We start from the raw sequence: 14,850 nt of genomic DNA on the forward strand, positions 1-14,850 counted from the left end.
AGTGATAGCTGGAAAATGGATAAAAAGGTAACATTCAAGTTACAAAGCTTCAAAAACAGATGTCTTCGACGCATCATGGATACCTGGTGGTCAGAAAAAATATGTAATGAGGAGCTCTGGCGAATAACAAACCAGGTACCTATAGAAGACCAGATACGAGAGAGAAAGTGGGGCACACCTTGAGGAAACCAAATGGAGCCATCGAGAAAAAAGCATTGGAATGGAATCCCTAGGGAACAAGGAGAGAGGAAGACCTAGGGGCACATGGAAGAGGACAGTGGAAGGGGAAGCAAAAAGAGTGGGCAAGACCTGGGCAGAATTGAGGCAAATGACCAAAGACAGAGACCGATGGCAAGTTCTCCTGGATGCCCTATGCCCCCATAGGGGCCAAAGGAATTAAATCAAGTAAGTCATTTCATGTTTATTAAGTGAACCAACTGCTGTCTAATACCACTATTCTAGCTGTTTTCCAAGCGAAATAAAACTCTTGGAGTAACCTTCCTTTCTGCTACTGTACAATAACAAATAAATCTGCAGTATATGTATGTATGAAGAAAATGACAAATGAATACACAGATTATTTGAAGAAGATGAAGTAGAAGAAATGTAGAATAAGGCAGATTCAGAATCATCTGATGAGTGAGTAAACTGGAACATGAAACTGATAAAGACTGGGATGGTGAGGATAAGGAAATAAGTTTTGAAAATAACAATTTCTACTTGGGAAATGACAAAGCAATGAAACAGATGAAGAAACCTCCAAGGAAAAAATATAGGGATGCAAACTTAAAATACTATTATTCATCTACCAGAATTGTACAATAAATCTTAGAGTGCTTACTTTTGTTTTTTGAAGAATGCTTACTTTTGTTGTTTGATGAAGGTAAGTTTGTAAAAAAAAAATATGTATGTATAACAATGTGAACATAAGAAGCATTCTGGGGAATTTTTCCAGGAAATGAAATTCAAATGAGACAGATGTGGCTGAAATTAAGGATTCTACTGGGTTACCCATTTTTGCCAGTTTTCACCATTCTGGACATCTGAATTCAAAGAACTGTGGGACACAGATGGTTTTGCAATTGAGATATTTCACACTACAATGTGTTCCTAGGCATATAGTTTGACGACTTTCAAAGCAGCCACGAGAGAAACAAAATAGATAATATTAGGAAAATATTTGAACTGTGCCAGGCAAATTTTACCTAGAACTACACAATGTGTGAATATACTGCAGTGGATGAACAGTTAGTCATTTTCAAAGGAAAGTGTAGTTTTCAGCAGTAGATACTAAGTAGGATAGCAAAGTATGATCTGAAAATTCTAATGCCCTGTGATGCCAGGACTTCGTACGCCCTTGCCATGGAGATATACGTCAGAAAACAGCCAGATAGGCCACACAAAGTTTCAAACTTGCTGCAAGATGTGGTAACTTGCCTGAGCAAGGCAACTGAAGGGGCTTGCCATAAAATAATGGCAGACAAATGGTTTTACTTGTTGCAGCTTGTCTAATTTACCAAAGAAGAACAAGAATGTGATACTTTTTTCATCCATACACTTGGATAATAAAGGAGATGACAGCAAAGAAGAGGAAAAAAGGCCTTGAGATTATCACAATGTACAATTCCACAAAAACAGGAGTTGATACATTGAATGAAATATGCAGGACCTAGTCCATGTCAAGAAAAACAAAACACTGGTCCTGTGCAATATTTTCCATTTCCTGGATATTTCTGGAATAAATGCTCAAATAATATTTTCCAGAAATTATGAGATCAATAATATGACTAGGAGATTGTTCTTACGAGAACAAGGAGTTCAGATAACACAGCCAGTTATACACGAGAGAGCAGCTGCAACAACAACATGCTACCATATCCATCAAACAATAAGTGGTCAAGATGACAACAAAGTACGACGAAAACCATGGGTCTTCTACAGAAAAACCAGGCCTTGCAAACAGAAATGTGGCCAATATAAAAAAACAAGAAGGGAAGGTGTGAAAACAAAAAGTCTCGGTGCAAAGTTCATAAAGAAATGTGTCCAAGTCATACGGTTACAGTATGTAGTGATTGTTTCAATAAAGAAAATGTTTTGCATTTATAATTAAACATAAAATAATTAGAAAATATTGAAACTTGACAGAACTAATAGATATAAAGGGTGGTCAGAGAGAGTCTGAAAAGAGGAAGTAGGTTGTGCTGAGAAATAATTGTTAAGAAAAAAATTTTATATGTTGCACTGTTTTCGTATTAATTAGCACTGAAGTTAGCTAATCAGGCCATTACAAGTGCAAATTCAAGCCGCCCCACAGAGACGGTGTCATCAAATGCATTCTTTGTTTTCTAAAACCAAAACTGGACATCGAATGGCAGTAGGGACTGAACCCAAGCCGAAAGCTGAGCAGTCTCAGGCACTATCACCTACACTAGGAAACAACTGACACCAACTGTATCTGGTGGGCCACTTGAATTTGCCCACACAATGGCCCGATTGGCTAACTTCACTTGTATTTAACTCAGAAATGGAATCACAGTGGTAATTTCTTCTTAACAATTATTTCTCAGCATACCCTGTAACACCCTTACAAGCTTTTGACAGTTTCTGAACAACCTCTATAACACTTGAATGTGGAAAGAAAGAAATATAACTACTTTTGATTACTGTTTGTAGTGTTAACAATTAAATTAATATTTCCAATGCATAGAAAGTGTACAAACATGTGGAAGAATTTATGAATTCAATATCATAAAATTACAACATTGATGTTTTGCACTATAACATTATTCAGATTCTTAAACCTTGGGGTGTTTCCAATGCCCCTCATCAGTACTAACAATATAATACAACATGCCATCGATAAGGGTTAAATAGATTTTTTGTTTGGCCAGCTTTTGCCCACTTTAAATATTTGATGACTATAGGTTGGGCCATATCTTTGAGAGCACAACAGTCTTCAACTTCAGAAATAATAGTAGACTTCTTGTGGTTAGCAGTAGGTTTACTGACACGAAAATATCTTGCATGCCCAATTTGACATTTCGTGAATAACAGAATGTGATTTTCATTTCGTTTGTACCATAAAAATGTTTGTCACTTTCAATCATAATTTTTGTTTAAATTATAATATGCACGATGCATTTTGGAAAACACTTGCCTTTTTCACCAGTTTTTTAAAATTATATTGCTAGCTGTACCACCCATGCTCTGCTGTGACTCGGTCTGCTTAAATGGAAAAGAGAGAAAAGAGAAAGATGATGTTTCTGATATGTATGGGAATTCGATATATGTCCTAATTCCCTTCCCTCCCATCTCTGTCCATCTTCCCTTCTTTGTCCATCACTTTCTCTTTCCCCTCTTTCTAACCATCTTATCCTCCCTCTTTCTCTCCATCTTCTCCTGCTCTCACCCTCTCTCAGTCCATCATCTCCTCTACCCCTTTCTCTGTGCACCCTCTCCTTGCCCCCCCCCCCTCTCTCCATCTCCTCTCTGTCCATGTCTCCTTCCCATTTTCTATGTCCATTTCTTCCCATCCACCTGCCCATCTCTTCTTCCCCTCTCTCTGACCTTGAGCCTTGTTTATTGTCATTGCAAATTCAGATTCTGCTGTAGTATTATTATCATAAACTAATAAGCCATAAATACAGATTTTCAGTTTGCTAACAATGTTTCACTACACATATTACAAACATAAATATATTTGAAAAATAGGTACTTAAAAACATCCCCATATTAGAATTCAATGATGCATCAAAATTTCAAAGCAATCAGTCATGAACTTTCGAAGATTAACAATTTTGAACACTCCAACATTTACATGCCATTTCAATAGATGTAGAAAACCATGTGAGTATTCGAATGCAATGTTGTGTCAAAATTTCAAAGAAATCCAAGAACAACTTTTGGAGGTTTGAAATTCTGAAGAGAAGAATGTCTATGTTTGCACTTATATAGAAACTGTAAATGTTCCTAATCACAAATCTTCGAAAATTTTTGACTGAATGCTTTGAAATTTTGACACAATGTTGCATATATAACAAATAATTTTTTATAAATTTAATAATAGGGAAACACTGTTACAAAAAAGTATCAAAAAGTTATATTTACAGGTATCTGAAAACATTTCTGTATTAGAATACAACTCTGTGTCAAAATTTCCTGCAATCAGTCAAAAACTTACAGAGACACACGATTTTGAACAAATGGACATTTACATTTTTATTTATATAAATGGAGAGTTGGATAACATACTGTGTGACATGTATCCTTATTCCAAAAATTTACAGTTACTAGTGCTTCAGGTCCCACAGATAATGGGAAATGTGAAAGAATTTTTACTTCACACTACCTGCAGAAACAAGGAATAACAACAAATGTTTGCTTGTTTGCGTCAAAATTAAATTTCCAGAATGATGCAGAAGTTCACATGCAGCAAGAATTATGTTTACTCGTCACAATTTAATGAAAAACACACTTTATGTTATAATTATCTATTCAAACAATTCAAGGGCATCATACATGATATAACAAATTGTGATTGGTTGAGGAAAATCTTTTGTTGTTAAAATGAAACTATTATTTTCAGTCACAGGTTTTGAGAACAAGTTTATAATAGAAACAACAGAGAGACTGGGTTGTGCTTGGTTAGTTATTTCAAGGCAACACCTGTGATGCTAGATCACAGGGCTACAAGACGCAGTGCATCCAAATTTGGGCAAAAATTTTTATTTCTTCCTGTAAAAAAGGTCATTTATTGCCAGTGTCACTTGGATCAGCCTTTATATATTTAGAATTTTGTGTTGACAAAAAACTGTTGACAATTTTGTTAGGTTTCCTCGACTAGTCTGTGCATGAAATACACGTATGAGTAGAATGTAGATGTACAATCTACAAATATGTGCATTTTATACACAAACTTGACAGCATGAGTTATCTACAACTGTAAATACTTCACATCCCAATGATTATGCAAGTGATTAACATGATTCTATTACTTCACAAAGATAACTGATGAAAAATCAACCAAAAATCTTGGAAACCAACTATTGACCAAATGTATAAATCCATAGTAAGGCCATTTATTCTATTGCTAGTGTGGCCTGTTCATTTATGTAAAATAAAACTTCCAGGCATGTTGGCAATTTCATGAAAAAATAAGCTTTAATTTGTAAATTGTTTCACATTCATTCCTTAGAAGCAAATATATCCCTGAAGAGGGACATATCAAAAGAAATTTAAAAACCATCCTCTTATGGCAGTTAAACCGTGATCAAAGAAAATATTTACTAAACACGAGAATTTCTTGAAACTATGTTCATTCATATATGGGCTTTTACTATAACTCTTGTTGTTTAACTGGCATGCAAAACTGACACATTATCATATGATATTGCAGTGCCAAGGCTATTCCAAACTACGATACAATGTTCCTTTGGACATGCATGCACATACGAAGGAACAGGCACTCCACCAACTACTTTCACGAAATAGGTGAAATGTATTCACAGTTACCTGAATGGACAACCATCAGTTGTATAATGGAATGATGATAATGAAAATTTTTGCCGGGCCTAAGGAACATTGCATCGTAATTCAGAATAACACAGACACTACAGTATTGTACTTCTCCACTGACACCGGGCAAGCAAATTTCTAGTAAAACACCTCCCCTGTACAGGAATATACATAATGGATATACGAGTACACATTACATCACTGTAGATTTTTCTTTCACACGAGTTCTTACATGGAGAACTTTTTCAGATGGTTTATAAACAGAGGTAACTGATGTGTCTCAGCTTTACAGAGATTAACTCAACACAATTCTCAACTGTGTAAAAGATATTGACTCCAGAAAGATGACACTTCCATACTGATGATATTGCAAGACTTAGAGAAGTTTTCTGCTTGTGCTAAAACTGTGTGGCAGCACTTATGTGACAGATAACCTGACGTTGATGTTTGTTAGAATGGCCATTAGAATTGGCTCACCATATTATGAGTGCTTTTGGATTGCCAGGATTTGCTGGTGCAACAACAGTTTTCAGGAGGAGTCTGAAGTCTATTTACATAAAAATAATAAAGCAGATATTTCTTGTTTCCATTACAAAAATTTATCTTCCTTCACAGGTAAGCAAAGGATGAGTAATAGAAAGAATCAAGTCAAGAAATTAACGACAGGAATGTGATGGTACACATGAACTGGAAATCAAATGATAACATACAAAAAGAACACTTCAACATTTTCATTCTCTTCTGAGCAGTATTTTCCTCTTCACCCTCAATTGTTTTGGTCATATCATCTTTCCAGTCCTACATAAATTTTCAGTTGTGTTCTCTTGTCTTTCATTCCAAACTTGGGTTCAATTATGTTAAATGTTGATCTCATGACAGTTTAAAAAGATAATTTCATTTTTCTAATAAAAATTATTTCAAACAAAAGGTTTAACTGTGAATTATGCCACACAACCGATGCTCCAAGTGTGATAACCATTATCTTAAAAAAAAAAAAAAAAAAAAAAGGGGTGGAGGGTGGGGTGGGAGAAAAAACAGAACAAACACAAATTACATGCTTCATAAACAACAAGAAACAAATGCTGATTATCTTCATAGGTTCAAGTTAGCATTCACAATATTTCCAAACACACTGAAATCCTACAATGTTATTCTCAATGCAGAAACTGACATTACGTAAGTCTGAATTTTGACAAATGACATTTTTAAGGGCTATTAATTGTTTACAATGGGCAAACAACAACAACTATGATTTAGGCCGCCACCGCTGACCAGACTGACTGACTCACTCTGTCAGTACAATAGCAGAGTGGGCTCAGTTCACATCACAGGCTATGACAGTTCATAGCAACCAGATTGGTGCCTATAGCAAGACTAGCAGTGAGATTACCAATATTGTCTGCAAGAGTACTACTACTGATGAGCTTGTACCACAACAAATTGATTCTACTCAAGTTAAGGTAAATATTCATGTAAATAAAGAGCCATATTAATTCATGTGCGCATTTGTGTTGTAGAAAGAGGATACCAACAACCCATAACAACATCCTCTCCATTGCTTCTTTGCTGTACAAGACTAGATAAATACATATCCTTCAAATCAATTTCCATCAATTATGGACAAAAAAGGTCAATGATATGAGAGCCATAGCCTTTCAAAAGGTAAGGATGAGACTGATGATAAGGAAATATGAGTAGAGGAGACCACAATCTGAAACTTAGAACAAATACAATCACAGAAACTGCTTTTACCTGAACACAGATTAACAATGGGGTGCCAAATTTACTCAAGTGAAAATAGATAAATCTCATTTCTAACACTATTCTCTTCAATGCTGATTTCCCTCTTATGCTGACTAGCTGTGACTGCAGAGAATGCAGCTGCCATTTAAGCCTTGACATTTTGTTTTCTCTGACTAGTTCTCTTTTGGAGAAAAAATCTAATATTTATGTGGTATCTTGCGTGTGAGTGCGTTTGCTGCCACCTGGCGAGTAAAACTGTTTCTATCTATATCTGACAATGTTTTCATTACGAAGAACTAATTTTCTTGAAACCCTTAAATGGTGTAGTAAGTTTCTGCTGTTACTCCACCTTTTCCATGCAGTTTCACCTCAACCTACATCAGGCAGCTTCAGATATTTGGTGTTTTAACAAAAACACCAAATCTCTGAGAAGCTGTCCAGAACAGCTTTAGATAAAATATCTGATAAGAGGTGCAGATCTTTGGTTAGTAGTACAGTAAAATTATTTAACATCACATGTACAGTTTCATTCCTCTCTATATCCATAAAAAAATAGTAACACTAAATAAAAAAAAGTGGCAGAGGGGGCAGGATCAAAGTCAATGGACATTAGGAATACAGTATATTTAACATTGTAACTGTAGCATTGTGTCACTTATTTTCTTTTTAATTTCTAATGGGTATTACAATTTTTGGACTAAGGTCCTCAAATCTTTCATTTACATTAGCTTAAAATAGTAAAGCAGTAATAATGAAGTACAACACCAAATGATTACATGACAAATTGTCCAAAAGAGGCAGACAATCACTAGCAAACAAGGATATGGTCAAGGGTGTGATACAATAATGAGTATGCCTATAAACAATATTATGAAAAGGATTTACTGCTATTCACCATAAAGATGATATGCTGAGTTGTAGAAAGGCATAACGAAAAGAGTTACATATTGAGCTTTCGGCCAAAGCTGGGGCAGCTGGCAATAGCAGTCATATGTGGGTGAGTTGTGCTTGCTTATGTGAATGAGTGTGTGTTTCCTATGTGTTTTCTTTCTGAAGAAGGCTTTGGTTGAAAGCTTTTTGTTGTGCCGGTCTGCAACTCAATGCATCATCTTTATGGTAAGTAGCAATCTGTTCTTTTCATAATATTGTTGGTATTCCAACCTGGACTTTCCATTGTTTGATTAAGCCTATAAACAGTACTTCCACTCTCAAAAATCAGACAGGGTCTCAACATGGGCTTACCTCACCAATGAAAAATGTGACTACTGTCTATCTCTCTGTCTCTCTCTCACCTTCATGCAATGGTCCTGGCCTCCAGTTACAACACGACCTCCTTCACAGTCCAAAGCAGTGATTGGTTGCCTGTGAGCACGAGCTTGAACTAAACGTGAACAGCGAACTTCCTCCTCAGTTACAGCTTCACTTTCATTTTTCTGTCCCGTATTTCCGTGCACACTGCCACTGGATCCAATAAACTTCATATCAGCTGCAGAACCAGCACTTCCTGTTCGTATATGTGCTGCAAAAGTAATTGGGAAAAAGCTCATATTTCTCTGTATTAAAATCACAAAGAATCATCATTAGGAAAGGAAAGGCTGAGATCTACCATTATCTTGCAACCCCCCCCCCCCCCCCCCCCAAGTAAAACTGTGGGTTACTGTCTACCTCTCTCTCTCTGATCTAGCATGTGTCCATTGCTAATGTTAATGATCATGTGAAATATAACAAGGTATTCAAGATAGGTAATATTCAACAGAACCAATGGATGCCATAGTAAAATGAAATGTTTTACAATAACTATTTCCATTTAAACTGTACCCCTGGTCAGTCCCAACTGACCCATCAGGACCAAAACATCGATCTTTGTTGCACTCATTCCTCACACTACTTCAACTAAATCAATAATGCACTTTTCAATATCACATTGTAAATGCAATTTCTGGAGCTGCTAAATGTATCCTCTTTCTCTCTTGTGTCAGTTTCAAGTTCTTTAGTTCCCTGGCGCATTTTGTTTCAATCTCTCTTCATACAACTTTTTGCTTTACTGTAGCAAGTAGCTCAAGTGTAACCAGTCTGAAGTCTCCCCCAGGAATATACCATTCTCTTATTTCTACTTAGTCTCAAGATTCGTGAAAGTATCAGATCATCTTACAGATGGAGTGCAAAAGCCCAAGAAAAATTAAAACAGAATGAAAAGGAATTTGAACCATGTTTTTCACAAATGCAAGTCCAGCACATTTGACACTGCCCCACATTTATCTGTATAGGGAAATGAGAATTAAGAAACAAAATAAATAAAGAGCCTGACTCCAAGAATGACTCAATCATTCCAGTCTGAAATGGCTGTTCTTAGAAAATAGACTGTTCAGCACCAAAATACAGTGGGTGCTGAGTAACAGAATATTTTGCATACAGAAAGGAAAGCAATGGAAATAATTTCAGAAATTGCATTTCATTTCTAAACTGAGAAAGTTGTTATACACTTGTGTCAACCATTCTCCAGTAACTAACAATCTTTGCATTGCTTCTTCAAATCTTGACTCTTGATTATTCCTTCTGATATTGCTCTTACATATTATGGATGCATGTAAAAATTTTAAAAGACACAAAAATTCAGTCTTACTCACTGCGCCGAAAATTGGTGAATCCCCAACCATCAAGTGCAAGGGGACGTTTGCCACTTTTCCCAAAAGTTTCAAGTTCCAGAAAATCTAGAGCTCCATTCAAACGAGCAGCCACCACCCGATTCCCAATTACTTTTACAGCTGTGACTGCCACTCCACTGCCATCATCAAACAGACACTGAAAAATTGAATACAATTTTACAACAAAAATACTGCACAAAGTTATGATGTACTATAGTTTTCTTTTTTTATTTTCTTAACAACACAGCGTGTTTTTAAACTACAGTACTTGGAAAAATGAGACACTGCAATGTTTCAGAAAGGATAAAAACAAAACTATTCCTCTGTGTTCTCAGGTCCCTCCGTAATGACATCCTTAGAAATAGCTACATATTCGGAAGAAACTACCAGATATTTATGACAACAAAGATATAAATTTCACAGCTGTGCTACTAGGATGATGATTAAAAATGTGGTACCACAAGACAGGGTTAGTAAACAAAAAAGGTAGAAAAGAAAATAATCTGAAAATTAATAAAACCATTTCTTTTTGCTTGTTTGATTTCTCCTAAAGTTATCAAAATGCAGACAATCAATAAAGGAAATAAATTTAGAATATGATAATGTTAACTTTCTGGCAGATACTTTTTTTTGTCAATAAAACACTTTTTAATTTTGATTAGTCAGCATATGTTAACAGGAAATTTTTTCTCAAGGAGCCTATTAAAAAAAAAAGAGGGTCGTCTTATACTCAGGGTCTTCTTATATTCAAGTAAATATGGTGTATGTTTCATGGGGACAAAAGACACCCATGAGTATTGCTGCATATACAGGAAAACAACTCCATCTTTATTTAGTATCCGTGCCTTAAATGCACCAGTATTGGCTTCCCAAAACTCCAGTCTCCCATCAGCACAACCAGCAGCCACCAAGTTGTCCCGGCAATCTAGGCACCAGACAGGAGGTGGAGGCCGAGACGACACTGTTGATGGACTGGCTGAATGGGGTGATACTGGAGATGGAGGCTCTGCCGATGGCAGTGTTCGATGGAGGGTGGAACCCGGAATTGGTGTTGGGTTAGACAAGGGAGGACGGAATGAACAGATTTCTTGTAAAACTGGAAAATCCGTTGTACGTTCAGTTTTTTGGCGTTGCTGAGAAATAAACTCTTCAAACAGCAAGCGGTACCTGAAAGAAAAAAAAAAAATTATTCGCATTTTGTCTGAAAATAATACAGTTACAGAGTTGTCAATATTAATCGATGTGCTGCTATCTACATTGAAATCTTTCTACCAAGTGAACAAATTGTTATACAATGACAAAATTTTGGATATTATTCCACTTTCATCACTGACAGTCTTTAAATATTTGTTACAGTACAACTAAGAATGCACTATACACTATGGCTACTTTCGCCTATAAGCAGTACTTCTTTTCCTTGTGCCCTTGTTCCACATCACTGCATGGTTAACATCATTATTAATGGATATGGTATGGATAGTTTAAGAGGTGGTCAGATGCTCTTCCTGTTGCCACCCCATTATCCCCGGGACAGAATATGTCTGCATGCAGTGTTAAACATGTGAAAGTGGGCAAAAAAATTCTAAATGTTTGAAAATCATGTAACTAAAGTGGGATCTGGATACCAGCCATTATTCACCAAGTGGGATGTGGGAAAAACCACATACAGGCTGGTTGGCACACTGACCATTGTCATCGATCCGCCAGGTGGATTTGATCTAGGACCAGCGCACCTCTCTGTTCTGGAAGCAGGGCTTTGACATGCATGGCTATCCAGGTGGGTTTCATCTATAGGCATTACAATAAATGTGAAGTATACTATGCACTAATAATACAGCACATTTAACAATTATTACTTCTTGCAAACACTGTCAATCATTTTCTACTATCCAGGATTCTATTAAATATCACATTTCTGTACAGTAAAACAATAGAATCATAAACTAGCTAAAATAATTGTAAATGCAAACGAATTGCAGGTGAAGTAGGCTGGGCTTTTTTTGTCGTTTTAAAATTCTACTTTATCTCCAATTGTTGCAGACTATATTTTCATCTTGGTGGCATAAACCATGTAATTAAATGTATTTCTTTGTTGTCTACCAAGAAGCTGGTATTCTGAATAGTCCCATAAATACTGTTTCATTCAAATGGAAACATTCCACGTGGGAAAAATATATCTAAAAACAAAGATGATGTGACTTACCAAACGAAAGCGCTGGCAGTTTGATAGACACACAAACATAGACACAAAATTCAAGCTTTCGCAACCAACGGTTGCTTCATCAGGAAAGAGGGAAGGAGAGGGTAAGGGGTCATTCCAATCCCGGGAGCGGAAAGATTTACCTAATGTCTATAACTGAAGTTTTGTTTGATGGCAACATTAACAATCATTCTTCGAAACAATGCCCTCATATAAAAGAGCAATAGCTCCAAGCCATCTTCAAGAAAGCCATAACAGTTGTTTCAGAGTGCCATAGAGCTTTACTGAATGACATTCTTCCATTGCTGCACTATGGGACACACTTTCAAAATAACAAAACCACTCTCGAGCTTCTCAGTATAGTCATAGAACTGTGTGTGGCTCAAACTCCTGCCCACACACAGAATTCGCATACTATGAAGAATTATTTTTAGTTTTATACTCTCACTAAACACAAATCTTGGAATATCTGGTATTGCACATTTGATTCATCGCACAACACTGCTCATTAATAGCTGAAACTCAACAACATTTTCAATCTTGCAACATTTTAGATCTTATTTATGTGACTGTCAACTGATGAATGCCGCAACTATACAGTGAGTGATTATTTCTATTTCTTGCATTATTTGTATTTCACCTAGGACATTCTAACACATACAATATGTTCTCCATGGGACAGCAATTAACCATTTGATTTGACAACGATATCAAGATATCAGGCAAAACGTAATGAAGCTGTATTTACACGAGACTGAAGCTTCCCTTCTATGATTCTTGTTCTTACCTCTCTCCATAGTCAAAACCAGTTCTGGGATCTGGAGGTGCCACTACGGAAAGCTGCTGATGAGAAGCAGATGTGAAGTTTGCAGATATAGCATGCCTCAAATCAGGAAAGGATGGTAACACCTGATTTCCTGGCAATGGTGTGATAACAGAAGAAGGCTCATCACCACGTGAGGGTGGAGAACCACTTTCATAGTCAGAATGGGTACCCTCCTCTGAACATGAACGGTGTATTGGTGGGTGTGAGAAGAACCTGCACACAATTAAGGAAATGTATTAAACAGAAATTTTGACATGATCACCACTCCCAAAGTGTAATCCATAATGTTTCACATCTTACTTTTTTTGTTCCCTCTACAGATAAAAATAGCAAGAAACTTTCTTTTCATAGTGTGGTTGCTCACAGTAGAGGTAGCAGGAAAACAGACCAATGTCAAAAGATTTCAATAACTAAAAAATCCAACTGAGAGCTGGTTTGGGACTCCCAAAAATCTCAACATTTCACTCATTTTCCAATACTTATCATAAGAAAAGCTACTAATGTGCCAATTTTTGCCAAAGTGTTTACCTACTTAATAATCAAGCCACCACTCAACAGAAATACTTAGGTCATACAACAACCATTCCTTTCATATCTAAAGCTTCCCATTTCATACTGCAGTGGGAGAAGAAAAATAATACATTAACTTTTCTCAAATTTTTGGCAGCTTATTCATTAGGAGACAGAAAGATTATAGTGATTAAGAAAAGCATGATAAAATTAAAACAGTGGGTAATAAATGGACAGATTTTAAACGCTTCTTTGTATAGAAAGACTTTTACAAGCCCATACCTAACCATATATCAGCCCATTCCTATTCACTGTTATACAGTATCTGGTAAAAGGCAAGTCTATTTACCATCAACAGAATGGATTTTAGTGCAATTATAAAATAAAGAAAAAATAATGTTTCAGATACTGGTACAGCTATATTCCAGGGCAGCAAACATCATTCTGTATCCCAAATAACTGTCATCTAGCTGGAATGGTTCATAACCGTGTTTATACTTATTAGTTTTCAATTTTCCATACAGATTTAGCATCCTCTATCTTCAATCATTCAAGCAAAATCTACTGTTTATGAAAATATCTCTTTCAACCTTAACATCGACTACAAAAATACACATGAAATAACTTAAACTGATATCAATCCACACAGCTGCATTTTTACTTTCTTGTGATGACAAATATTTTACCCATTACAACAGACAGCAACAAAATGAGTTATCTGGACCATGTTCTACAGTATACCTCACAAGAGCAAATTTTGCGTCTACGATTTCTACACAATACTAGAATCAATACGTCATTTTCTGCAGCACAAAAATAACCAGGGAAGAAAAAAACAGTCAGTGAATGGGGGGGGGGGGGGGGGGGGGGTATATAAATTAAATCAGAAGATTGAAATACAACACAACAAATACACAACCATTATAGATTTTATAATAACAGGAAAAGAAAATGTGCACAATAAGGAGTACAAATAGCCAACTCACCTTGCTCTGTCTGTGAAGGCAAGCAACTCTCCCGAAAGCCCATCCCAAGAACGCAGTTCCCCACCAAAGCAGCAGCTGACTATAATGCCACCATCAGCAACAATCCATTCTACTTGCTGAGTATGACCCTCCAGTGCAAGAGGCACAGATTCCCTCAAGACTACCTACAATATAACACAGATATTTCATCACAACAAATTAAATTTTCATTCAAAGAAAGAAAGGGAAATGGAGATGACAAGCAACCATGGAGCATGTCTCCAAGGCAGGAAACATACAGAGCACTGTTCGCCCTTTTCATAGCAAAAAATGATTGAATGAACTCAGAACTTAGATACTGTGCTAGTATTTCGCTATGGATTGTTCTAACTGTTGAATTCAGAAAATTTCTAATGACAACTAGCTATTATGATTTCCTTATGAAAG

The 14,850-nt window shown here is 36.3% G+C and overlaps 1 protein-coding gene across 1 annotated transcript in view; it reads right to left on the minus strand.

Moving 5' to 3' along the window:
• LOC124595100 (sterol regulatory element-binding protein cleavage-activating protein) overlaps positions 1-14,850 on the minus strand; it is a 241,904-nt gene that overhangs the window by 81,747 nt on the left and 145,307 nt on the right. Inside the window, exons 15-19 of the mRNA XM_047133693.1 lie at positions 14,425-14,588; positions 12,890-13,141; positions 10,748-11,069; positions 9,885-10,059; positions 8,550-8,776 (exon numbers count right to left, since the gene is read on the minus strand). Coding sequence (XP_046989649.1) covers positions 8,550-8,776; positions 9,885-10,059; positions 10,748-11,069; positions 12,890-13,141; positions 14,425-14,588 — 1,140 coding nt within the window. The remainder of the gene's footprint in view (positions 1-8,549; positions 8,777-9,884; positions 10,060-10,747; positions 11,070-12,889; positions 13,142-14,424; positions 14,589-14,850) is intronic.

This window comes from Schistocerca americana, chromosome 2 (assembly GCF_021461395.2).
Source record: "Schistocerca americana isolate TAMUIC-IGC-003095 chromosome 2, iqSchAmer2.1, whole genome shotgun sequence".
Taxonomy (NCBI): domain Eukaryota; kingdom Metazoa; phylum Arthropoda; class Insecta; order Orthoptera; family Acrididae; genus Schistocerca; species Schistocerca americana.